Source organism: Elgaria multicarinata, chromosome 10 (assembly GCF_023053635.1).
Source record: "Elgaria multicarinata webbii isolate HBS135686 ecotype San Diego chromosome 10, rElgMul1.1.pri, whole genome shotgun sequence".
NCBI classification, from domain to species: domain Eukaryota; kingdom Metazoa; phylum Chordata; class Lepidosauria; order Squamata; family Anguidae; genus Elgaria; species Elgaria multicarinata.
The window spans coordinates 88,346,885-88,373,290 of NC_086180.1; the positions used below are offsets into that span (position 1 = coordinate 88,346,885).

Genomic DNA, 26,406 nt, shown 5'->3' on the forward strand with positions numbered 1-26,406 from the left:
GTGTAACCCCATCCAACACAAGCTGAATCCCTATTCCCTGATCTGCCTTTCGACTGACCAGGAGCACCTCTGTCTTATCTGGATTAAGCTTCAATTTGTTCGCCCTCATCCAGTCCATTATGGCTGACAGACACCAGTTTAGCACAGAAACCGTTTCCTTGGAATTGGGTGGAAAGGAGTAGTAGAGTGGGGTGTCATCAGCGTACTGGTGGAACCGCACCCTACAACTCTGGATAACCTCTCCCAACCGTTTCATGTATATGTTAAATAGCATGGGGGACAAAACAGAGCCCTGAGGGACTCCACAGGCCAATGGCCAAGGAGTCAAACAGGAGTCCTCCAGTACCGCTTTCTGGGTCCACCCATCCAGGAAGGAATGGAGACACTGTAAAACACTGCCTCTAAGTCCCATCCCAGCAAGGCGGCCCAGAAGGATACCATGGTTGATGGTATCAAACGCCGCTGAGAGGTCCAGATCATCCAGCAAGGCAACCAATTCTGTCCCATAACCAGGCCTGAAGCCAGATTGAAATGGATCTAGATAATCCGTCTCATCCAGGAATCCTGGAGTTGGGAGGCCACCACACGCTCCAATACCTTGCCCCAAAATGGGATGTTGGAGACTGGACGATAGTTATCCAATACAGTGGGGGTCAAGGAGGGCTTTTTCAATGTGGGTCTTACCACTGCCTCCTTCAAGCAGGCTGGCACTCTACCTTGGCGACGAGAGGCATTGATCATGCCACTTACCCACTCAGCCAGTCCCCCTCTGGCTGCTTTTATAAGCCAGGAAGGGCAAGGATCTAGTATACACGTGGTGACTCTCACCAGTCCAAGGACCCTGTCCACATCATCGGACTGTGCAAATTGAAAAGTATCAAATACTGGGCAAGTCTAAACCCCACCAGGCAGTGATCTGTCCATGACAATGGAACTATAGAAAGTTCCTCCACTCTCAGATCCCTGTCACCCCATCCAGCACAGAAAACAAGGTCCAAAGTGTGCCCAGCGCATCGGTGGGGCCAGATACTATTTGGCACAGACCCATGGTTGTGATGGTGGACATGAAGTCCTGAGCCGCTCCCGACAGGGCAGCCTCAGCATGGATATTGAAATCCCCCAGAACAACAAGCTGGGTGGACTCCAACACCAACTCCGAGACTACCCCTGCCAGCTCAGGGAGACTGTTGAACAGCGGGGTGGACGGTATGCCAACAGAATCACTATTCTGTCCCAGGCACCCACCTTCAGATACACACATTCAAACCCTGCAGACTGTGGGACAGGGCACCTGCTCAGGGGGATGGAATCCCGATAGACCACTGCCACTCCACCTCCCTGCCCTCCAGGCCTTGCTTGCTGCTGGACAGAGAACCCTGGTGGGCAAAGCTGAGAGAGATCAACTCCCCCAGCTTCATCCAACCAGGTCTCTGTGATATAGGCCAGGTTGGCATTCTCATCCAGGATCAAGTCCTGGATAGCCGTTGTTTTCGCATTAACCGACCTGGCATTCACCAGCAGCAATTTCAATCCAGGTCTGTTGCCAGGGCCATCCAGGTTATTTGAATTGTGGGGAGCCAACACCCTGTTGTTGCACCGTCTCGTATTACAGTGCAACTTCCACCATATCTCCCTCTGCCCTGTATAACTCTGATGGCTGCTCCTTGACTCCCATCACCTCCCCCACTCCCAGGAAAGCATATATTCATGACAAGCTGGCAGAACCCTCACACGATATTAAATGGAGGCAGTCCAGCAGGCCGAAAGGGTGGGGGGAGAAAAGGGGGAAATGAACAGGGGGATAGGCGCTCGCCCTCGTGTACTTCCCTGAAGTGGCTCCCCCAAAGGGGCAAAACCCTTTGGTGTTGCCCCCTTCGGTGGTGGACCCGCCCCCAAAGGAGCCTGTTTCTTATGTTCCCAGTCCCAAAAAGTTGTTGCAGCTGGGTGGTGCAAAGAGCCAGCTGCAAAAGTTGTTGCAGCTGGCTCTTTGCTGGGGACCTGAGTCTGCTAGAGGCAGTTGGAAAGTTCCACAGACCAGCTAAACCCCCACAAGGCAGGTCACAGCAGCTGCTGATTGGCCACTTGCTTTGCAGCGCTTCCTCTCCTGGCTGGATCAGGTGAACAACTGTCCCAGGTAGCAGGAGCCTGCCTCCTATGTTCCCATGGGTTGTCATACACGAGTGGGAACAAGCAACTTACATTTTTACTGCATAAACCTCATTCAGCTACCCTACCCTAACCCTAAACAAACCAGTAGTCTGGTTTCACACATCATGTTCCACAACCTATGAAGGAGCCAAATATCGGTTGTGCAGTAAAAGCGGAACAGCATATGCATTCGTGCAGGACAACTTTCTTCTCTTTTTTAAACCGGTGGGTTGTTATGTGCAAACAGGCCCAATAGAATCTATGCACCTTTTTCTATGTGAGTCTTTTCCCTGGACCCCTGGGCATCATTCAATTGCACCTAATGCAAAGACATGGCAGAATTGCCCAAATAATAGAAAGTACTTAACCATGCAGAGTCAGTGCGATACTTTGGAATCAGAGGAGACTTTTAAATTTTAATTATTATTTCTGTTTATGCACCAGTAGTTACACAGGAGTCTACCCTGGCACATAGTTTGGGAATCACAACTGTGGGCAACAAGATAGATAGAGCTTAGAAGCTGCAATCAACACACCACAGTTTCTTGCAGGGACAACTTGCACTGGCCTGTTTGAAATATCTCAAATATGAATAGCTCTGATAACCTCTCGCTTGAGATTACTGCAATGCGTTATACGTGGGGCTGCCTTTGAAAACGGTCCGGAAGCTTCAGCTGGTACAAAATAGGGCAGCAAGGTTATTAACAGGGACTGGCCGGCGAGATCACATTATGCCAGTCCTTTTCCAGCTTCATTGGCTGCCAGTCCAGGTCCGGGCCCAATTCAAAGTGCTGGTATTGACATTTAAAGCCCTAAACGGTTTGGGGCCAGGTTATCTGAAGGAACGCCTCCTCCCATATGTACCTACCCGGACCTTAAGATCATCTACAGGGGTCCTTCTCCGTGAGCCCCTGCCAAAGGAAGTGAGGCAGGTGGCTACTAGGAGGAGGGCTTTCTCCGCTGTGGCACCCCGGTTGTGGAACGAGCTCCCCAGAGAGGTCCGCCTGGCACCTACACTGTACTGTTTTCGTCGCCAGCTGAAGACCTTCTTATTCACTCAGTATTTTAACACTTAATTTTAACTTAAATTTAAATTTTACAGTTTTAACTCTGTATTTTAATCTTATAATCTTATATCAACTTTGCTGTGTGGTTTTATCCTGGTTGCACTTTTTATACTGTATTTCGTAATTGTGTTTTAACCTGCTGGGTGTTTTATTGTGGTTTTAATTTTTGTGAACCGCCCAGAGAGCTTCGGCTATTGGGCGGTATAAAAATGTAATAAATAAATAAAATAAAATAAAAAAAATGAAAGGTAAAAAAAGAAAGAAATGTATTGGGACAGCCAAACTTCTGTGCCAGTCAAATTCTACCAAACTTATATGCAATATACCAGCCTAGTTTATCATCACACTTCCCCACCCTCCCCGTATTTAATATGGAGATCAGTTTTCTTTGAAACCAAAATAATCTTTATGTCATTAGAGATCATTAGCACTATCCAATACATTTTATTTCTTCTATTTTATAAAAGACAAATTTCAATAGCATGTCTATATTTTGCAAAGTAAAACTGAAGTACAATCCACAAGTTTTCATCTGCAAGTTAGAGATGCAGTAAAATCTAGCTAATATTAAAATGTATTTTATACTACAGTTGCATTTTTCTTTAACAATAAATAAGCCAAGCAAGAAAAAACAAACAGCTTCAAAGTATAAGAGGCAAGTCTTCCTTGTTGGAAACCTATGACGCTCCATCTAAGGTCATTTGCAAAAATAAAAATCAGAAAATTATGTATTGGACTTGTTACATACAATTATTAAAACGTGTGTTTATAGCAAGTAGACTTAGCCTACATTTCAATCAACCAATTCTTTGTCTAAAAGCTTAGAGAGATTCATTCTAGTTTTTTCAAGAGCTGCTGTTTTTGCTCGGCGGGATGGTCTTGAACTTGCCGCTGAAACAGGCCGGTGAACTTCTTCACTGCTAAAGAAAGATAGTTTTGATTACAGGAATCCAGTTAGCCACATTCCGTCGTCACAGACCTAGAGGCTTTGGCTAGTCATTACAGATCAGAGTGTGAACTTCAGCCTTTACCTCGGCAGCTCCAGGCCATGTACAGAGCTCCTCCCAGCCCGTTCTCTCTTCCAACCATCTTCTACCGCTGCCCCTTCCCACTTCCCTTGACCTGCTACCTGCCCCATTAAAAAATCAGAGCAGGTCAACCACGGAGAGCCAAAAATCTTTCCACCTGCTCCCCTCCCCCACAATGTTGACTTCCAATACCAAATTCCTTTCATAGTGCATTAGAATAACGTTGCAGGTCTAAGGTAACTTAGCAAAACACAAATCTTAAAAGCCAGATATCCACTAAACATCTATTAAGTAGAAAATTTTAAAGGCGTGACCAAGTTATATATTTATCGTAAACAATGAAAAGCCAATAAAGAATACCTTAAAACAAAAGAGTTAGAGGGAGCACATGCTTGATAACACCCATGTACTCTTGCCTTTCTCAGTGAGAGTAGCAAGCAAGGCAGCACTGTCTCAAAAGACTTGCATACCAGAAACTATCCAGTCTGAAGTAGCAACGAGACAGGTGACCGCAAAAGGGGCCATCCATTAGAGAGGAAGCCGACCAAAGTGCCACTGGATGCATTATGTGGGGTTTGTGCAGTCCTCTTTTTGCTACAGCAGCACCCCAAATGGTGATGGTGGTTCTGGCAAAGGAAGAGGCAGGGTCCCTTCTCCAGGACTACTTCGGGACTGGCTAGATGAAGTGTAATTTCTAATCCCATCCCAATTTCCCCCCCTTCAACAAAATTGAACTTTATCACTACTTCCTGCAGCAAAAGGAGCGGGCAGGAGCCCCACACTTTCAAGGCCTTATTAATTGGGTGTGGGTGTATGTATTATTTTTGTCTACCTAGACATTTTTAATGAATTATTTTAATTAACTAATGTTACTATCGTATTGTATATACGTATCCATGTAAGTTAGTAAGGAACCTCTCATGCAAGCACTGAGTCATTACTGACTCTTGGAGGGACACCAGCTTTCGCTGACATTTTCTTGGCAGGCCTTATAGCAGGGTGGTTTGCCGTTGCCTTCCCCGGCCATTATTACCTTTCCCCCAACTAACTGGGTACTCATTTTACCGACCTCGGGAGGATGGAAGGCTGAGTCGACCCGAGCCGGCTGCCTGAAACCAGCTTCTGCTGGGATCGAACTCAGGCCATGGGGAGAGTTTCAGCTGCAGAAACTGCTGCTTTACCGCTCTGCGCCACACGAGTAAATGACCAAGCAAATCAGTTTAGGACTGCTGAATTAAATGTCTGCCTTCCTTGGGTGGAGAGAGTAAGGAAGGGGGGAGAGCAGGGAAGCATTTGTCCAATTAAAGCAGTGGGACTTGCAGCACACAAAATACCTTCCACTATCAGAATCTGCAATTCTACGATTTCCTCTTCTCGGCATAGATCTTGCTTCCATTTTTCTCCGACCTAAAATTTACCAAAAAAAATATTATTATTCCTCCTTCAAGGCAGTTCTAGAATTTTACTATTGATTATTCTACCTATATCTTTACTGCCCCACCCTCACTGGCCTTTCAGTCACTGTGTGTCCATCCACCTGATGCAGTCATATCATGGGGATGCCTGGCCGAGCTCCTTGGAAGTGTGCCCTAATGTTACAGCTCCACCACCACCAAGAGAGTATCCAAAAGGGTCAAAATGTCTTCTAATGCATCTGGAGCCAAAATAAGTGGGTTCCCAAAGGATGCAGAACTGTAAAAAGGCAAATGCTTCTTATCAGTTAGAGCAGGTGGGGTGGGGAGGCAACCACTTTGGGCCTGGGGACCGGATACCCTCTCCCAGTCCAAGCCCCAGGAGCAGACAATGTCAAAAGGTGAAGCCTCTCCCATGACATCACTCATTCCACACACTTTTCCCAATATTTTTCCTTTATTGTTCTCTGTTCTTCTCTCACAATGGAGAAAAGGACTTCGCCATGTCTTTCAGGAACTAGTTCCTGCAAGCCCCAACTGATAGTAGCAAAAGAGCTCTCAATTCATTTCAGTTGGCCTTGCGCAGCAGAGTGTCCCAATCAGGGCATGTTAAATGCTTTAGAACACTGTTATATACCTTTTGTGGCTTTGCTTGTAGGTATTGACTTTGCAGTTGTGCTCTCTCTCTTTTCCATAGTTTTATTTTCTGTTCAACACAACAAATAATAAAAAAACACATAGCAGAAAAGATTAGTGCCTACACATTTATGCAGTTAAGTGCTTTCCACAAAAATATGCTTAAGATCACAGCCTTTAAGTTTGAGGGCACAATCCACCGAGAAGTTTTGCGACACGAGTCCCCACTGAAATTCGTGGTTAGCAAGACAGCTCGCGTTCACTGCAGTTGGCCTTGTGCAGCAGAACTTCCCACAAGATTTTGTCCTTGATTGTTAAGACACTTCTTACCTGCTTTTCATTATAAAATAATCCCAAAGCACAGCATAAGGAATAAAACATATACATACATACATACATACATACATATATATATATATATATATATATATGCAAAATTCACAAAAACATAATCAACATCTAACAGGGACAAACAGTATCAGGTAAATAACAGTTAATACAATGCAGCAAAAGAAAAGAGGGAAATCTAGTCAAAAGCCTGGGTCGAGATGCCTGGGTCTTGGGATGCCAGGTGGGAGGGCACCCCAGCTTGATCTCAATATCCAGGCAGCTAATAAGGGAGACAGGGGGGCCACCATTAGGTAACCAGGCCCTAAGCCATGTAGGACTTTATAGGCCACAAACCAAACAAATCAATGGCCCTGAGAAGTGCTATATTATACAAAGGAGCAAAATTATGAAGACAAAAATGAAAGTGTGTGTGATACATATATGTATCATAGCTCGCTTTCTTGGGCTTTATATGCCAGTATAAGTATCTTGAACTGAATTTTAGAAAACTTTATAAATATCCCTTCTAAATTGCACATAAATTAACACCAGCAACTTTCTGGAACACATCTTTTCATTATTCACTAAAAGCCACATCAACACCAAGACAAAACATTTGTCAAAGAGATTTTACATTTGCTCACTATACTGTATAACCTGAATTGCAAACAAGCCCAGCAGGTATTTATGTTTAAATTCAGAAGGACATGTGACAAGCATCTCTGAACGATGCAGGCAAAAGGCCATGTTCCCAGCCAGCCAACCTTGGAAGTGGTGTTCCCCATGTTTACATACTGCGGGGCGCCTAGATATCAGAAATTGCCACCTGTGCTGGCTCCATCCCTTGCTCCTGAAGCTGCTTGTGTCCTGGAGCTTGTTCAGTCACTGCTGCAACAAGACCCAGAGGAGACCCAGCAGGGGGCACCAAGCGCCCTGCCCTGCTGCTGTGCTCTTCCCCAGTGTTTCGGTCCCAGCACCAGGCTTGGGGCGGGGGGGGGGGGCTGTTCTTCCCACACCCAGCTGCGGCAGTGACAGAAAAAGCAACAGTTGCAGTCGCCATTCGCCTGCCCCCCTTCCTTCTGACTCCCTCGTGGATATTCCTGAACTCAACCTCAAGTGAATGAGTCATGACTAAAGCTCAGTAAAGTAAAAAAAATAAAACAATGGTCATGCTCACTTCAGTGATTCAATCTTTTTACTGAAGGAATGCTGGGGGTTAAAGTTCGAATTTCTTACTTCCAAGTAGAAATGAGTTATCCTTACTCCTGATGGGGAGCTTGCAGGCTAACTTTTGACTAGACATACATTGGCTGAATGGTGGGTGGGATCTAAAGGTGCTTTGAGTTTTATTTTTATATTGAATTTTGGGGGTGGGATCTGAATGTACACGTTTGAGTTTTGAAGCTGTGTGAAAGTGAAATTTTAAGTTTGATCTTTTGTCATTCTTTTTGAAATGCTATGTCACGCTACCTGAGAGTACAATTTTGAGTTAGACTGAGTGACCTAGATACCCTAATGTGGGAATAAGTGCAACTGAATGCAATGGGACTTACTTCTGAGTAGGCATGCATAGACACTATTATCTGCGTCAAAAATTAATCAATGACTTTACCCACCACTGCAATGTGTGCCAAACCCCCCAACGGTACCATTGCAAGACTGGAATTGGGCTCAAAACGGTTCCCCACCCCTGGCCTAAAGTGGTCAGATGCAAACCCAAACAAGGTTATTGTAACTTTAACTGTTATGTCGAAGAGGGAATTTTGGCAGCTGCAGCTTGTTACATAATGTACAAAAAAGCTGCCTTGGCTAAAACCTCTTTTCCTGGTCAGCAATTCAAGACAGAGAAAATCTTTTCTCCTTTGAGTTTCTCCTTGTCTGTTTTTGTTTCTCTTAAAGGAAAAAATAGAACAGGAAACGCTAAAACCCAGGGTGACCACCCCACACACACTTTAGTTCCCAATTTCCCAGTTGAAGACCAATGGGTTATACTGCACAATTCCTGTATTTGACCACTCCAGGTGGTTTCCAACGCCCATCAGAATTGCAGAATGGCCACAGAGAGGCTTCGGACAACATATACCACTTACAAGATCCAAGCTCAATGGAACTTGGAAGCAAGCTCTGGATTGACATACACAACTCAACCTCAACATCTCAACATCTCCACACCTCAACATCTACAAGCTCAATTGCAACTTTTAAGGCTCAGCTAAAAACTTTTCTTTTTCCTAAAGCTTTTAAAACTTGATGTTGCTCGGACTTTATACTGTTAGTTTTACCCTACCCTGTGCCTGTTTACCCTACCCAGTGCCTGTTTGCATTCCCTTCCCCTCCTTATTGCTTTACTATTTTAGTAGAATGTAAGTCTATGCGGCAGGGTCTTGCTATTTACTGTTTTACGCTGTACAGCACCATGTACATTGATGGTGCTATATAAATAAATAAATAAATAAATAATAATAATAATAATAATAATAATAATAATAATAATAATAACCATGTGCACAACACATTGTGCAATCCAAGGCTTTTGAACATATTGATACACATGTAGCCTTGAATTGCACAACACTCTGTGTGAGAGAGGTTATGAGAATCCAAAGGTGCTCCTCTGTTCACACAAGGTTTGGTTTGCACTTCATGAAGATACACAAGAGAAACTAAACCCGAATTTGTGTGTGCAAGAACTTGCACGAGCATCAACTTTACCATAGAACCTACTCTTTATAGCACTGCATTAACTCTTCCACTAGTACAATCGTTTGGGGGACAGCTCTAACAGATTTCTTTTATGCCATTCAGTTCTTTGGATCCAATCCAAATTTAGGAGAAACACATTAGCATCATGAAAAACATCCAGCCTTTTGTATTTTAAGAGTATCTTGGGGGGGAAAGCACCTTAAACATTTCCTTTTATCAGGAAGAAATATAAATGCATCACTAGAATCTCTCAAACAAGATCAAAACAATTGCAACAAGCCCATGACACTGAATAAAAACAGCTTTTAAAATGAACTCCACTTTATGCCCATATGCAGAATAATAACTGCTAGAAACAAAAGTACTTGAAATAGTTGAGGGCCCTCCATCTGGTATTAAAATGAAAAATAAAGTGAAAGAAAAATGGAAAGTGGACACAAAGGCAATACAGAATCAGAAGCAAACAACCACTCACCATTTCTTTTAGCTTAAACTTGATATAGATAGCATATATTGTTTAGATTTGACAATCTATTATAGAGGCTGGTCTAATGTGAAGAAATTTAAAAACACAATAAGGTCTAATCTCTAAATTACCTTCCTCATTCTGCTCAGTAGGGTTAGATGTTTGGTCACTGTTGTGCAGAGTGTTGGGATCACCGGCGTCTTGAGGTACTTGAGAAAGGTTGATTTCCTTGGCCACTTTAGAGATTTCTCCACTGAGGTGGTTTCCACCGTTTAAGTCGGTCTTCACTTTTTCAATAATTCTTAAACACATTTTATCTTTCACCTTCTGTCATAGTAATATTGGATATTAATATAGCTTAGAAGTAGAAATCAATTGTAAAGAAGTTGTGTAATCTATTAAAATCCCATTATATGCATTTTTTCCATCTTAAGACATGTGTGGCAGTTTTAGTTAAACTCAGGTTTAAGGAACATATTAACACAAAGAACCCTGTAACATTTTTTTATGTTACTGTTTTATTCTATGAAGAAATAAACAGCCATCTCATGTTTTATTTTGCTTGTTTTTAAAGTCACTCACTCTGTGGGTTTCTTTGAATCAATAAACTGAAGAACATTGTACTTATTCTGATAAGTCCGTTTTTTACAGTAGATGGAAGGTGTCCCCAAATGGGCTCCTCCTTCCACTCACTCCAATAGTCAGATCTTATGCAATTCCATTTTTATTTATTTATTTATTTATTTATTTATTATACTTATACCCCGCTCCTCAGCCAAAAAAGGCTCTCGGAGCGGCTTACACTTAGCAAAAAAGACAGTCCCTGCCCTCAGGCTTACAATCTAATAAAGACATGACACACAAGGAAAAGGAGTCAAGGAGGGAGGAGAGAGAAAGAGAGAGAGTGTCCAGCAGGAGCAGGCCCCGATGTTACCTCTGCCTATTAACTATTTTTATTAACTTTCCTGTATGAGAGGTGGCTCCCTCCCAGGCCAGATCTACACCAAACAGGATACAGCACTCTGAAAGCTGTTTGAAAACGGTATATGGAATGTGTCATAGGCCCCAACAGTTGTCAGCGCGCTTCAATATCGTTATAAAGCAGTAATGTAGATCCTGCCCCAGTTTCAGGATTTAATATTCCTTCAAATCAACTAGTTTGTATAACCCCTGCATATTGGAGGAACCACCCAATAGGAACAGCAACCCATTTGAGGACACCCTCCTCTACAATAGAAAAAAAATGGCTTATCATCAATGACTGATTTCTTCTAGGGTCATTCACTAGGTACCTAAGCTCGGAAAATACCCTGGGGGATGGGGGGAGAGATGAGATGCAGGCCTTGGGCCGGGGGGGATCCTCTCCAGTTTGTGTCTTGGAAAGCAAGTTTACATCAACACAAGAATCTCCCCTGTTCAGATAACTTTTAGGAAGCTTATACCAAGTCAGACCCCTGGTCCATCTAGTCAAGGGTTCAGACTGGAATTCCAAATAACGGAGCTTGCAAGCATGTATGTGCGAAATCTCCAAGAGAAACAAAGGTCCTCTTTTCATACCCTCTTGGAAGTTTTATTGGGACATACCTGCAGACCCACAATTATACATTCAAACTTTATTTCTGACTAACATTAAATGTTATTCCACTACAAGGAATATCAAAATAATTAAATGTGTTTTTAAAAAATCAAGCTATTGCCTACCTCAAGGACCTCATCCAACAGAACCAGGAGGTCTTTGGAGCAGTCTTTATTGAGTTCTAAGGAACTCAAAGCTTTTGCATAGATGCGGACATCCGGTGCACTCGGATCCATCAACATTTCATTGCATATTTTCATTGCTAAATTATCGTGAACTGTCAAACCCTGGAAAAGTCATAACAATGTTGCAATATTTGACTGCACATCTTTTAAAGGTAAGCTAAACATGCTGTTAACTTTAAGAATTTTCTGCAGTAACTCTACTATAGCCTGTCTTTGGTGTACATATAGAGCAGCGGTTCCCAAACTTTTTCAGTTAACCACCCCCTTGGTTCCACAAACTCATGCCCAGTGCCCCCTACCCTACACTATAAAAATCATTATTCAGAATAGCGGTTTTCAACGACCCACTAAGGAAGATAATAACAATAAAATTCAGAACAGTAACAATTAATTGAATATTTATTCAAAATCCAATTTCATTTTTTTGGTTTATTCAGTTAAACAAAATTGATGAACTTGATCCAGTGATGATATCTTTTCAAAGTCTGATAGTCATTTAGCAAGAATATTAAATATCACATTTAGTAACTAGGTTAGACTACCTCACTATTCTGTAAATTCTTAATGTGACGGATGGGCTTGATGAAGGGATACCAGTTTCCCAATGTCTGGTTTAAAGTCACTTAACATGAGTCTTAAATCACCATGTTTAGTAATCTGGAGTCGATTTCTTTGCTTGGAGAGAACTAGGCAGACCGCACTAAAACCACATTCCACCAAATATGATGTTGGAAATGCAACCAGGAGCTTCCGAACCACTCTCCATAGTGCAGGATAGCGATCAGAAGTTTCCTTCTGTAACCAAAACTCCTAATACGGAAAAGATCACCTCGAGTGCCCCCCCGCCGCCCCTTTGCCTCTTAATGCCCCCCTATGCAATCCCACCGCCCCCAAGGGGGCGGTACTGCCCACTTTGGGAACCACTGGTATAGAGATTCCCCCAATAAAATAAAGTTTGATTAGGTTACTTTTAAGACAAGATTATACATAAAAAATATGCTAGTAGCATTATAACACAGATTACTGCTCATAGGTATATGGTCAAGCAAGATATGGCCTCAACAACACCCTTTTCAAGTGTTCCACACCAGTGGAATATCCTTTTGTTTGAGAGCAGTTTGGGCTGAGGTGTTCCTCGGAGGTTTATCAGGAGTTCCTCCGTGAGAAGACTGGAAACAGTGGACAATGTCCACTGAGAGCATGGAAGCTACTAGGAACTGCCAACTGTGCTCTACAGTACACTGTATTCAAGTAAGGCAATGAAGCAGCCTAACAGGGCTGGCCAGTGCCCTGCATGAGCAAACTCTAGAACATGCCCCAGAATCACCTGCAATAAAAAGGGGCATGCAGAGCACCCTCAGCAGACGAGTGCCATATCATAGAATCATAGAATAGCAGAGAGTTGTAAGGGACCTATAAGGCCATCGAGTCCAACCCCCTGCTGAATGCAGGAATGTGTGTATGTTGGATTGATTATCCAGCATACTCCCAGAGCAGGGCATGGCGTGTCCGTGGAGGCTTGTTAAAATTCTGCTCCAGGGTTGAAGAACCTCAAGCCCAGGGGCCAAAACTGGCTCTCCTGGAATTCCCCAATGGCCATGCCCCTTGCCCTGGCCCCACCCCTAATCATGGGGTGGTTTCCTGGTTTTTACAATTTCACTCTCCCCCCCCCCACTCTAAAAGGTTGAAATGCCTCTCCTACAGCCTAGCTACTGGCAGTAAGAGCTTTAAGCTACAACAGGCCGATATTTTTGGCCCCAACCCTTTTGCCTTCAGCGATGCCCACCACTGGAATGCGCCCCCTGGAGGCTTCTCCAAAATGGAATTCGGTTTCAGGCTGAGAGTGGTTATACAGCCTTGCTCTACTTCATGAGAACATAAGTAGGCTGAATTGGGAGGAACTGTACAAGGCTCCACAGAATCAAGTTCATTTCCCTTCCCCCTCCCAGATGTGGACTAGTCTGTTCTCACTGTTTATATTGCCAGACACAATTAGCACACCATTGCAAGAATCATCAGGCAGAATCTAATATTGCAAGAGGAACATGTAGCATTTACCCAGATCAAGAGAAGAGGCATCGCTCAATCTCAACTCAAACAGAATAGCATCCTTGGATAATACTCAGCATACCTGGTAACACTGGGAATTCTTTGTGCGTTGATTCAGTCCACTTGGTCTTGTCAAGTCCACAAACAGTTCAGCAACATTAGTTATATCAACTTCAGACAATGGGGATGATGCAGGAGCATTAAATAATATTTGCAAAGTTGAAAGAAAAGCTTCTTCGAAGCACTCCTGATTAGCCCTGGATTTTTAAAATGAGATGAGATGAAATGTTAATATTATAAGCCTCCTAAAACGGAATTATTTCAAACTAAATGACCTTTGAAAGTGCATAACCTATTAAGGTAATAATGCAGAAGCAGCCAAATACTGTAGCAAGCAAGCAACTAAAATGGTCTTCTAAGCAAGGCAAGTGGGAAGAGCTATAGATTATTGCCTTTGCTTGCCTCCAAAAACCCTCTTGCCTCCCTAGAAGTAGGATGAATTAATGTAGAGCCAGAACTACTAGAAGCCTGGGACTAGTCAAGTTGACATCTGGCTTGCAAATTTCCAGCCTGCAGGTATATCAGCCCTCCAGTTGCCTGTGAAAATACTGAGACCAGTGTGAAAAAAGCCGAATTTAGAAGCATGCACAGACAGCCCAGAAACTACGTGATCCAATAGCTAATGAAAACCATGTGCTCAATACAAGGAAGGAGAACCCCACATCTAATCTCCCCAAGTACATTATTTATCCTGTGACCACACCATCCAACACACCCTCCACCCCAAACCCCTTTCCAACCTTGATCTTTATACTAATCATTACAAAGCAATGCAAAGGAAAAAAATGTGTAAATGAATAAACAGTGCTACTTTCTTTCCTGCTGATTCATGGGAAGGGGCTACTAGATGACTGTGCCAGAAATATTCTAGAAAATGTATCCAGATCTTGCAAAATACATTCAGGGCAACTCGTTTAATTTGCTTGTATAAATAGTATACATTAAAGGAGGACCAAGCCGTCCTTCACCAACAGGTCCAATGCAGGGGAAAACATAGCTTTATAAAGTGAATTTCTTTGTTATCAGACCATCTCTTCACACCCAGGCTTCCAGAGACTTGAAAAAAATACCAAAATTCAGGTGGAGAATTAAATACTATGTTCTGGGAGTGGATGCAGAAGACCACCGTATTATAGAGAGTTACAACTAACACATAACTCAGGATGGACTTGCCCTTGTAAACTAAGGCAAGCCACTCATGTACCATGGCAGCTACACACATCTGGAAGACTATGGAATCAAGGATGAACTTAGGATGCAATCCGAGATATATTTACCATGGAGTAAGACCCACTAAACTATGTGAGATTGACTTCTCAGTAGACACATATAGGGTTGCATTGCATTTTTTGTTGTTCAGGTAAGAAAATCCCACACTATTTTCCTCCTGCTACTCAATTATGATCAATAAAAACTGTTCAATCCATTTTACATAAAATGCAAAAACGCAAATGCAAGGTATCAGAAAAAAGAGCCATACCTATTTGAGTAAGCAAATAAAGGGAAGAAAACTCCCAATGAATGTCGGAGACGAGTATCTTCTTCAGTTAGTGGATTATACCACAACAAAACAAGCCGAGAAAGAAGCTTAGCACTAATGAGTCGCCCAGAGAATATTAGCTTGGCGAGGCCCTCGGCAGATTCGGTTCTGAGTTCTGAAAACTGGAGAACAGATTTTGTTCAAGTTGCAATCACTGGTTTTAGTCTAAGGGTGGGGGAAAACACACACTACATTTCCAACCTACTTGAATTTCGTTGAGAAAAAATATTCAGTTCACAGAAAAGTTTTGATATTTTGTTTTTTTAAAGACAGCTTTTCACTACATTTCCAACCTACTTGAATTTCGTTGAGAAAAAATATTCAGTTCACAGAAAAGTTTTGGTATTTTGTTTTTTTAAAGACAGCTTTTCACAACAAACTTGAGCTCCAAAATAACTAACAGTCTCTTTTCCTTTCTATCCTCCTCTTTAAATAGTTAATAAAGACAGGTTGCCTACCTGTAACCGTAGTTCTCTGAGTGGTCATCTGTGCATTCACACATATATGGGCTCTGCGCCTGCGCTGAGCCAACCGCCGGAACTTCTAAAGCTGAGAACGTTGATTTAGGCGGGAACCCCTCCCCCACCATCAAGTGCGCATGCGCTGCGGGTTCCCGCCTATCTCCTCAGTTTTCGAGACCGAATTGCTGGTTCCAGAATCTAGGAGATAGTATCTCTATCGATGCCGAGGATAGTCGACACCGAAGAGGGGATGGTAGGGGGGTTGTGTGAATGCACAGATGACCACTCAGAGAACTACGGTTACATGTAGGCAACCTGTCTTTCTCTTTCGTGGTCTCTGTGCATCACACATATATGGGAGATTAGCAAGCTGACTTACCGGAGGTGGGTCGGTGTCGGCTGTCGTTACTGAAGGATCGCTGATAAGACGGCTCTGCCGAAGTTAGAGTCACTCCTGGCTCTGGTATCCAGCCTATAGTGTGTTATAAATGTGGCTGGCTTTGACCAGGTCACTGCCCTGCAGATCTCCGGGATGGAGACTCCTCTAGTAAAGGCTGTGGACGTTGACATTCCTCTAGTGGAGTGTGCCCTTATCGGCTGCGACAGTTGCAGGTGTTGAGATTCGTATACTAACTGTATAGCTTGGACGACCCAGGAGGCAAATCTTTGAACTGGTACTGGTAGTCCTTTCTTGGGACTTCCGTAACATACGAAAAGTTGCCTAGTCTTTCGGTACGGAGCTGTTCTATCCTTATAGAACGCTAGAGCTTGTCGAACGTCGAGGGTGTGTAGCGTCTTTTCTAATGGTGAAGTAGATGATGGAAAGAAAGTTGGCAAGACTATATCTTGATTAATGTGGAATTCAGATATTACCTTAGGCCGGAACGACGGGTCTGTACGGAGGACTACCTTGTTGTTGTGGAATGTAAGGAAAGGTGGATCGATGCGGAGGGCCGTAAGTTCACTGGCCCTCCGTGCGGTTGTGATCGCGATTAAGAAGGCCACCTTCAGAGTGAGAAGCCTTAAGTCCACTGTTGCTAAAGGTTCAAATGGAACATCGAGAAGGGCTTTTAAAACTACTGATAGGCTCCATTGTGGAGTGAAAACCTTTAACGGTGGAGCTAGGTTGTTAACTCCTTTTAAAAACTGTCGGATCCATGGGTGTGAGAAGGCTGAGTATCCATTGATTGTGGATCGGTTGGTGGAGATTGCAGCCAGATAGACTTTTAACGATGTTAGGCGCAGACCCTTCTGGAAAAGCATATTCAAGAAGGTGAGTATTCCATGAATAGAATTTTCGTGTGGGTCTATGTGATTCTCGGCGGTGAATCTGAGGAAACTGTTCCATTTGGCTGCATAAGCCTTTCGGGTGGACTCTGGAGCAGTAGGTCGGTAGGACTGAGTTGTGTTGGAAAGCAAACAAGTCTATTTCTGGTTGTCCCCATCTTTGAAAAAGTTGGATCAGGACGGACTGGTCCATCTCCCATTCGTGGGATGTTGGTATCTTTCTGCTTAGTGCATCGGCAAGGATGTTTTCTTGTCCCGGTATGTGTATAGCTGTTATCGAGATGTTTCGCGGGATGCACCATTCGAGAATCTGCACAGTCCTGTGGATTAGGGATGACGAGTGTGTTCCTCCCTCCTTGTTCAGGTGCCATAGAACTGACATGTTGTCTGTCAAAAGCTGTATGTGGTGACCTGTTAGAAGGTCTTGAAAAGTGAGAAGCGCTTTTTGGCCTGCGATCATCTCTAGTAAGTTTATGTGCATCCTGCGTTCTGAAGTGGTCCATTTGCCCTGTGTTTGGAGATGTGCACAATGAGCGCCCCATCCGAGTGTCGACGCGTCGGTTGTCAGGGTGTAGGACAGGGAGGTCTGTGCAAAGGGCATGCCACGATCGAGATTGTCTCTGTTTTCCACCATAGGAGAGATGTCCTTATTTTTAGTGGAATGTAGACGTGGAGGTTTCTGGCGTCTACAAGGTTTGGGAAAGACTTGATGAACCAGTGTTCTAAGGTTCTCATATGTAGTCTTGCCCACCGAACCACTGACACAGTTGCTGCCATATGCCCTAATAGGCGTTGAATATGGAAGGCAGTTGTCTGGTTGGGTTTGGATAGTCGGTGCGCTAGGGTTATTATCTTGTCTATTCTGTCGCTGGGCAGGTAAGCTTTGGCGGTCTTGGAGTCAATGACTGCGCCAATGAATTTTATCTTCTGCGTTGGAGTGAGTTGTGATTTCTCGAGGTTGATGTAAAAACCGAGTGTCGTCACTGTTTGAATTACTTCCTTTATCGCGTCTTGGAGTGCTGAGTGGGTATGGGCTGTTATTAACCAATCATCCAGGTAAGGGTAGATCTCTATACCCTTCTTCCTTAGAAAAGCGCAGACGACGGCGACACATTTTGTAAAAACTCTCGGAGCCGTTGCCAAGCCGAATGGGAGAACTTGAAATTGGAACATTTGTGTTCCGACAAGGAATCTCAGGAAGTGTCGGTGTGTTGGGTGAATTGTTATATGAAAATACGCATCCTTTAAGTCTATTGAAGCGAACCACATGTGTTGATGTAGTAGTGGGAGGATGGTAGGATGGGTGGTCATACGGAATTTCCTGATCTTGATTGTGCGGTTGAGATTTCTTAGATCTAGAATGGGGCGAAGACCTCCGTCTGCCTTTGGTACCGTAAAGTATCTTGACAGGAAACTGTTCTTCACGTCTGGATAGACCTCTGTGATTGCTTTCTTTTGCAGGAGGGTGGCAATTTCCTTTGCAAGAGGTTGAGATGGTCTTGTCACTCTTACGGTACCGACGTGAGGGAGCGTCTCGAATTCTATTTTGTACCCTTCCCGGATGATCTTGAGGACCCAGGCATCTGATGTTATATTTTCCCATTCGGTGGCAAAGGGTTGGAGTCGATGGTTGAAGTCGTAGGAAGAGTTGGTTGGAGCAGTATGATATTCTGAGTCAAAGCCTCCGCTTTGAGGCAGTGTCCGGTTTCCCGCGAGATTGTTTGAAGCGAGGGTATTGTTGCTTCTTTTGGCGGTGTTGTTGAGTCGTACGGTGGAAACGATCAAAATATTGTTTATTTTGTGGGAAGGATCTGTTCCAATATCTGGTCTTGAAAGGTTGGGGCTGAAACTGTGTCATGCCCATCTTTTTGCAGTTTGCTTAGCCTTTTGTATGGAGTCCATTGTGTCGTCTGTATTTGCGTTGAACAGTCCCTCGCCGTCAAACGGCAGGTCCTCGATGCGAGATCTTGCCTCGGGTGTTATCGAGGCTGAGCGCAACCAAGCGTGTCGGCGTAAAGTGATTGCTGCGACCATGGCCTTTGCGTCGCAGTCGACTTGGTGTCTGGTTGTGCTTATTTGTAGTTTCGACAGACGGATGGCATCATCTTGAAAGACATGGGCTAATTCTCTTTTTTCCTCTGGGAGGTAGTCACATAGGGAAGCAATTTTTTCCCAAAGAAAAAGTTGGTAACGAGACATGGTAGCTTGATAGTTAGCAACCTTGAATCCTAATGCCGCTGAGGAATAAATCCTCCGACCCATTAAGTCCAGGCGCCTGCCTTCCTTGTCTGATGGGGAGGCATGGGCCCTCTGGGATTTGCCCTGTGACGATTCCACAATAATGGAGTTGGGTTTTGGATGGGTAAAAAGAAAACCTACATCCTTGTCTTGCACTTTATAAAGGGATTCTAGTTTTTTCGATGTGGGGGCCATAGTAGCCGGTGATTTCCAGGATAATTTGGCTGTTTGTAGTAGCGTAGGTAGGAATGGGATCGAAACTGGAGCTGTTGCTTCAGTATAGACCACATCAAAAACTGGATCCTCGATTCTCTCCACAGGTTGATGAGTCTGGATCCCTAAGGATTGTGCCATTCTTAGGATCTGGTCATTGAAGTGAAAGGTGTCCTGAGACGGAGACGAACCTTCTGGAGTTTCTACTGCTTCTGCGGGAGACGGGATCGAAGGTCGTGGTGATGACATCGATGTGGCATCAGAGAGATAATCGTCGTCTGACCCCGAATCTGAGTGATGGTTGTTCGGGCGAGATGTTGGTGGCGGCGGCAGTGGGCGGTCATCGAATGACGGTGCCACTGAAGCAATGGCCGTTGGTCTGGTAGTAAGTGAGACACCGCGGGGTGGAACCGGTGGTGGTTGATCTTGAGGTCTCGAGATAGTAGCTGTAGCATATCGATGTGGAGTTGAGAAACCTGATCGGCCTGCTCTTGATGGTTGTGAGTCTTGGTCAAAGTCCCGAAGGCCTTGTTGATTTGACGGTATCGACCATGCCGAAGAGGTATCCAACTCCTAACCCTTATGGGGGATCTGTGCTCTGACTCATATGAACTATGTCTAGGCGTGTTGGACGCTATCGACAGGTTAGAGCCATAGCCTCGCTGTCTGGGCGATGGCTGCTGTGGTAGATCTATGACAATTATTGGGCCAGGAGGCGATGAATCTTGAATCTCTCCTTCTGAAAGTGATGCTGCGTTTTGCCGACTCTCTCTCGATATATGGGGTCGGTCGCCGTGGTTAGATGAGCGATGGCTATGAGTTGGAGTTGGTTCCTTCTGATACCGAGGAATGCTGTCCTCTCAAGCTGTTTGCATTTCCCCATGATCAGCCCCTGACATCGAGCGCGTCGGTGTCGAAGGGGGTGGAGGCGGGCACGGTAGCGAGGCAGAAGGCGTTGGGGATGTGTGATCGACCCCCGATCTTTTCGCCTTTTGTACTTCATGTTTAGAAGTATCTGATTTCCTCTTTTTTGCCTTCGCTTTATCAAGAGGTTGTTGATGCTTAGCCTTCAGCTTCTTGTGCAGTTTTTCTGCATTCGTTGGCCGAGGAGCTGGTATCTCCTGTTCCCGTGAGGGCGTGCCCGCTGAGCGTTCTGTCGACATGGGTCTCGGCTGGTCGACTGCAAGTAGCGCGTTTTTCCAAAGGACTGCTTTAAGGCGGTCAGACCGATTTTTTCGAGTCTGCTTAGAGAAACTCATGCAATGGGCGCAGGAATCAACTATATGCACCTCGCCCAGGCATAGGAGGCAGAGTGAATGTCCGTCTGCCGGTGGAAGTTTGCTGAGGCACTTTACGCACTTCCTAAAGGGAGCTCTTAGTGCCATACGCTACGATAGAAAGTACAGTAAAAGGTTCTAAGAGAGAGGCAGAAGAATATTTTTTTTAAAATATAATAATAATTATTTATTTATTTTTTAGGAAAGAGTAAGAAAAAGTAGAATAGAAGGAGAAGAAGAATATAACGAACGTTCTCGAAGAAGATAAACTAGGTAAGTAGAAGAGCGAAGTTCGAAGCGTGTTGCCAGCAAGGCGGTCGAAGAAAAACTGAGGAGATAGGCGGGAACCCGCAGCGCATGCGCACTTGATGGTGGGGGAGGGGTTCCCGCCTAAATCAACGTTCTCAGCTTTAGAAGTTCTGGCGGTTGGCTCAGCGCAGGCGCAGAGCCCATATATGTGTGATGCACAGAGACCACGAAAGAGAACCTCTATTTTCACATGTTCTTCTTTGAGAACAGAAATACAATTTTCCCATAAAATTCTTACTACCTGCTCTGAGGCCGAAAGGACAAATAAGGTAGCCATAGCACTACCTTTTCGTAATAATAAACTGTAAATCTGAATGCCATGCCATACGGGTATCCCGTGGGCACTCTCTGTGTGACCCATCAGCCCCGGGATGCTGCACCAACTTTTTCCAACTTCCATCTCATCAGCCAATCAATCAGAACAGATAGCTGAGGGTGCGAGGGTGAAGCCTTGGTCCTTCCCCAGCGATCCTGATCAAGATTGCTCTCTCCTGGCTCCTATTAGCAATGGAGAAACAACAATCTTGAGTGGGGTCACTGGGGAAGGGAGAGAGACTTTAACCTCACCTCCGCCCTGGGATCCTAATCAAGCCAACTTTTCTTCCTGCTGCCCACTAACAGTGAGAAAACAACCACCTTGATTGGGATCTTTGGTGAAGGGGTGAAAGGGTTTAAGCTCATCCCACTCCCAGTGATCCTGATGCAGAAACCTGACTGGGGAACAGCGACGTTAAAGCCCCTTCCCTGCCCACTGATTCTGATCATCAATGCTGCAAAGTGAGGAAATGAATGTGGGGGTGGCTGTGGACACTGGAGTGGGGGTGAATGTACCTGTCTGTCTCTAGGGCTTGCCCATTTCTACCCCTCTCACCACCAGCCCCACCCACTCATGAAGCCCCCAAAAGGTTCTGCTGGAGCTAATGCAGCCCCTGAAATAAAAATCATTGCTCATCCCTGATCTAAAGAAAACAAAACAAAATGTTGTAGCAACAGAAATAATCTTCCTCGTGGCAATTTTAAATATACAGTTCAGCTGAAATCACTAAAACTCAATCAGTTTTTGTTTTAATTGCCATAGCACTACCTTTTCATAATAATATTAAGCCAAAACGTCATCCTCTGAACTTGTAGTCAAAACTTGCATCAATATTGACTCATTTTACCGCATTACCTCACTGTCCAAGAACCCGGAAAGAAGCTGAAGGAGATTGTGGGTTGTAGCAGTTTCTTCTTCAGTTTCCCTAGTCACCACCTCATTTTCATTCTCTCCATTTTCACTTTGGGAGTCATTTCCTTTTTTTGCTTTGAACGGTTCTATTCCAAACATCATCAGCTGGTCAAAGACAGCTTTTAAAGCACTTAATTTTACTTTCATTTCATCGATTTGCAAGGCCTGGGCGGAATTAGAAACACAGACAGGGCATATGAATTCATAAAACCAGTATTAAACTATACATTGGCCAGGGTCTTGTCTATTTTAAAGCAGTTCCAAACTGTAGTAGATTCCTGAACTTTGCTAAGGGCCTTGTTCTGCACACTCCTTTTTTCCAGAACATATTTGAATGGAAATTTAAAAATAGAAATTTAAATGGATTTCATTGAGATGGCACAAAAAGACCTCTCTGATTAAGGCACTTGTTCTCTTGGCTCTCCCCCTCAAAGTACCAATAACCGAAATCAGATATTGATTAAAAGCAACAGAGAAAAAGACAAAGCTACACATTCTTAGATGAGTCTATTTTGTTGCAAAAGAGGAGTATAAATGAGGAATATAAATCTTTCAGCCCAGTCACTAGCAAACAGGGCTGGGGGAGGGGATCTCTAAGACAAAGCTTCCTATTCCCCCACCCCCCACCCAAGGAAGCATTCCATGGCCAAGATCCAACCTCCTATATGCCCAAGAAAATATTTATTTATTTATTATTGCATTTTTATACTGCCCAATAGCCGAAGCCCCCTGGGTGGTTGACAAAAATTAAAAATGACTTTCACGCACACACAGGAGAATGGGAACAGGTATTCCCTCATACCTCAGAACACCATCCATTATGTAGATACGGAAGTTTACATTTTAAAAGGTGAATTAAAACGGAATTGACTGTTCACATGAGGTTCCCAATTGGCAACTTCCTTTCCATGGAACCCAATGCAAGTTAAGCAAAGCCCTTACCCCCTACTGCTTGTATGACTGATTGAGCATTTTGATTTAAAAGTGATAACATCAACAGGCCCCAATATACACGTCTTTACCTGCAATAGCAACGCAAGGTGCTGGCTAGCGAAGTCTTTGCTCTGCAGACCACAGCAGCCCAAACATAAAACTGCCATATTTCTTACAGTTGGGTGGATATTAGTAATTCCTGGAATTATCTAAAATACAAATAAGCAACAATAGCAATACACATTTCTGGTCTGGATGAACATAAGAGAGGCTTCCATTTAATTGCTCATCTAAGATGAGCAAGAAGCTCCTCCAGGCAACTGAGCCGGGAAATTAGGGTTGATTTTATCCCCCACCTCTCAACCACCCTTTCAGGGCACCACAAATTGCTAACACAGGAATATTCAGGCAAGCAGTCTGGCTGGACATTTTTCTGGGATAGCAACTTCTGCAGACTTATTTGCAAGGCTGACAAAAGGTGAGAAAAGAACTCAAGTTCATACACGTAAAATGGGATATGTACTGTTACATTTCAGACAACAAATTTTTTTTTCTTCTCTTCCTCCGTGTCCTCCAACCTTTCCAGGGGTTGGTGGTAGCAGCAAGGAAGATCGGCTGGCAAATATCCCAAAACAAGTAGAGCTGCCAACAGTTGCTTCAAGGGTGGAAATCAGCCAAATGTGCTAAGACACATCCAACCTCACATATCAGAAAGTGATGCCTAGAAATTCATTCTAGAGCGGGAGTGGGTGAGGTGAGAGGCTTGGTCCTCTGTGCACTATTTTTCGGCAAGGACAGGAGTCCTTCACCACAGGTGGAGACTATCTCCTGCCCAGCCTAACCTTCCAGTTTCTATCCTGTTGTCCAGACAGATGTAAACTTAGAAAACGGATGTTGAAACAAAGATTGTCACCAAAGGAAAGCACTAATACTCAGGCCCCCAAAACATGATCCACTCAGGATATGTCTTCCAAACATTCATATATGTCAAACGTTTGGTTTTGTTGCCACATACCAAGGATTCAATTATTCCATCCATTGTTGGACCTAATCCTTTAGAAAGGGAGAGCTGCTTTAGAAGTTCATTGCACATCATCAGACATTTCAGCAGTGTTTCAGGATCGTTCTTTTAAAACAAAAATATCATACCTTAGTACAAGCTTGCCACAACCAAGAATCTTTCAAAAACGATATTTAATCACCAAGAGTATAATAGTGAACAATGTTCAACTGAACAAACAACTTGTTTCTTGCTAAAGTCAGGTAAAATTAAAGTTAATGCTTCATCTAAAAGTAGAAAGAGTGTCTCATATGCCCTTAAAAATTACTTGATTACGTGAACACATCCTGCAAACAATTTCTCAAATTCCTATCTTCTACATCCAGTTTTAAGGTGCTAGAGTGATCAGGCTGCTGTGGTTTTTCTAAGCCCTTCGTAAGTATGAAAATTAACCATAAACCCTTAATAATCCCACTAAAAAAAATTTGATGGCAAAAACATTATTCGAAGTAGCATAACACTGTACTGCTTTCTCATTTACTTGATATTGTTAAATACACTTTTAAAAAACACCCACAAATATATTCACATTTATTTAAAAATGAACTAACTGAACCTGAGAGTAGCAAGAATAAAATACAGTGCCTTTTCCGTGCATATTTCTTTGGGTTGAGGCTCTTCTGCCTCTTTTAACAGGTCCTTTTTAATGCCTTCCAGTTCTACAATCCTCTCTTTTAACAACAATGCATGACTGAAGTCCTGCAGGGCCACACATTTCTCCAGGGCATCTTTTGCTTCCATAAGTTTTACTTTTATTTCAGCCAACTGGAAGGAAAGACACAATTGGTGTTATTGCCCTCTTTTCAGATTGCCACATCTAAAAGCAGAAATGCCTGGTAGGTATCTCCTTCTGGTTTGAAGTCTACACAATCATCAACATGGATGTTAAATACATCCCTAGATTTTACGGACAACTGGACATGGCTGTCTCAATGGGTTATATGCTAATTATTTGGGATTTGTTGCTTAGACATCGAAAGTGGACCCTTTGTGCCTTGCTAAATGGTGCCGTCCTGCAAGAAAAAATCCCTACTTTCTATCTAGAAATGAACTACTTTCCTTTTCTCCACGTCAGCTTGTCATCTGCCATAGAAAAAAAGCCCACCTAGACATCTATGCCAAGATTTGGACTACCTCCAAGCAACCGAAGAACTCAAGGAACTGAAGACTTGACCCTGACCCCGACCCCTAATAGTTGCATTGTTTGCATTGTTACAAAATGGTAAAACTAAATCTTTGGGGGGTGGCAAAACCTATGTTAAAATACTCCAGTCACAGCACAATTATATTCACCCATGAATCTCTGCAGGAGGTGATGTGATCTCCACTTACTTTAAGCTGTTGCTTTCTTATTTCAGTTGCATCTGGCAGATCTTCTACTGTAATAACTGCTTCACGAACCTCTGAAATGATTTCAGCAACCTGGCAAGGCAGTTAAAATTCACACCAAGCTGAAACTTAGGAGGGAATAAAAGGATTTTCTACCTCAACAAAACACTAGACACTGGGTGCGTTCGGACAACATAATAGTCAATGGTGGGTTAATAATCAACTTCACAGTTGATTATCTGGGGGGGGGGACTTCTCACACAACATGGTTATAGTCAACCGCAGTGTGGATTAGGGCCAGCATTGACTATTAGTCAACTGTGTGTTTGATTTATTTATTACATTTTTATACCGCCCAATAGCTGAAGCTCTCTGGGCAGTTCACAAAAATTAAAATCATGAAGAGCATAAAAAAAACCCAACAATCTAAAAACACAAATACAAAATACAATATAAAAAGCACAACCAGAATTGTTTGATTGACACATCCCCCGCACTCCTCAGTCCTCCCACTGGTATCTCATCAGCCATTGCTGCCCAAAATCTATCCGGGTGGCCAATGCGATCCAGAAATGTCACCACGCCCCCATGATTGGCTCATTTTTGGCTGTGGGCGTTCCTGTCCCCCTCTGCTTTCTGAGGTGAACTAGCGCTTTCAATGGGGACTTCCCATGCTGCCATGATCCTTCCCTTCCTGCCCGTGGGGTTTTCGCTCTACTGCCTCCTCCTCCCCACCTAGGCAGTGTGCCGGGCAAGTCCAAGCAGTGTGCCGGGCAAGTCCAGCACGGTCCCGAAAAGCACTTCACTAAGACTCACCCCCTTTTTACTATTATTATTTTACAAAATGAAAACATATACAATTAAAATCTAT

At 43.7% G+C, this 26,406-nt stretch overlaps 1 protein-coding gene across 1 annotated transcript in view; it reads right to left on the reverse strand.

Moving 5' to 3' along the window:
- Window positions 1-3,861: 3,861 nt before the first annotated feature.
- The window catches only part of NCAPG (non-SMC condensin I complex subunit G), a 50,578-nt gene continuing 28,033 nt past the window's right edge, over window positions 3,862-26,406 (reverse strand). The window contains exons 10-21 of the mRNA XM_063135334.1: window positions 25,539-25,628; window positions 24,792-24,971; window positions 24,162-24,272; window positions 23,236-23,355; window positions 22,157-22,378; window positions 15,141-15,322; window positions 13,683-13,857; window positions 11,492-11,653; window positions 9,922-10,117; window positions 6,293-6,361; window positions 5,578-5,650; window positions 3,862-4,135 (exon numbers count right to left, since the gene is read on the reverse strand). Of these exons, the coding sequence (XP_062991404.1) occupies window positions 4,009-4,135; window positions 5,578-5,650; window positions 6,293-6,361; window positions 9,922-10,117; window positions 11,492-11,653; window positions 13,683-13,857; window positions 15,141-15,322; window positions 22,157-22,378; window positions 23,236-23,355; window positions 24,162-24,272; window positions 24,792-24,971; window positions 25,539-25,628 (1,707 nt within the window). The 3' untranslated portion in view covers window positions 3,862-4,008. The remainder of the gene's footprint in view (window positions 4,136-5,577; window positions 5,651-6,292; window positions 6,362-9,921; window positions 10,118-11,491; window positions 11,654-13,682; window positions 13,858-15,140; window positions 15,323-22,156; window positions 22,379-23,235; window positions 23,356-24,161; window positions 24,273-24,791; window positions 24,972-25,538; window positions 25,629-26,406) is intronic.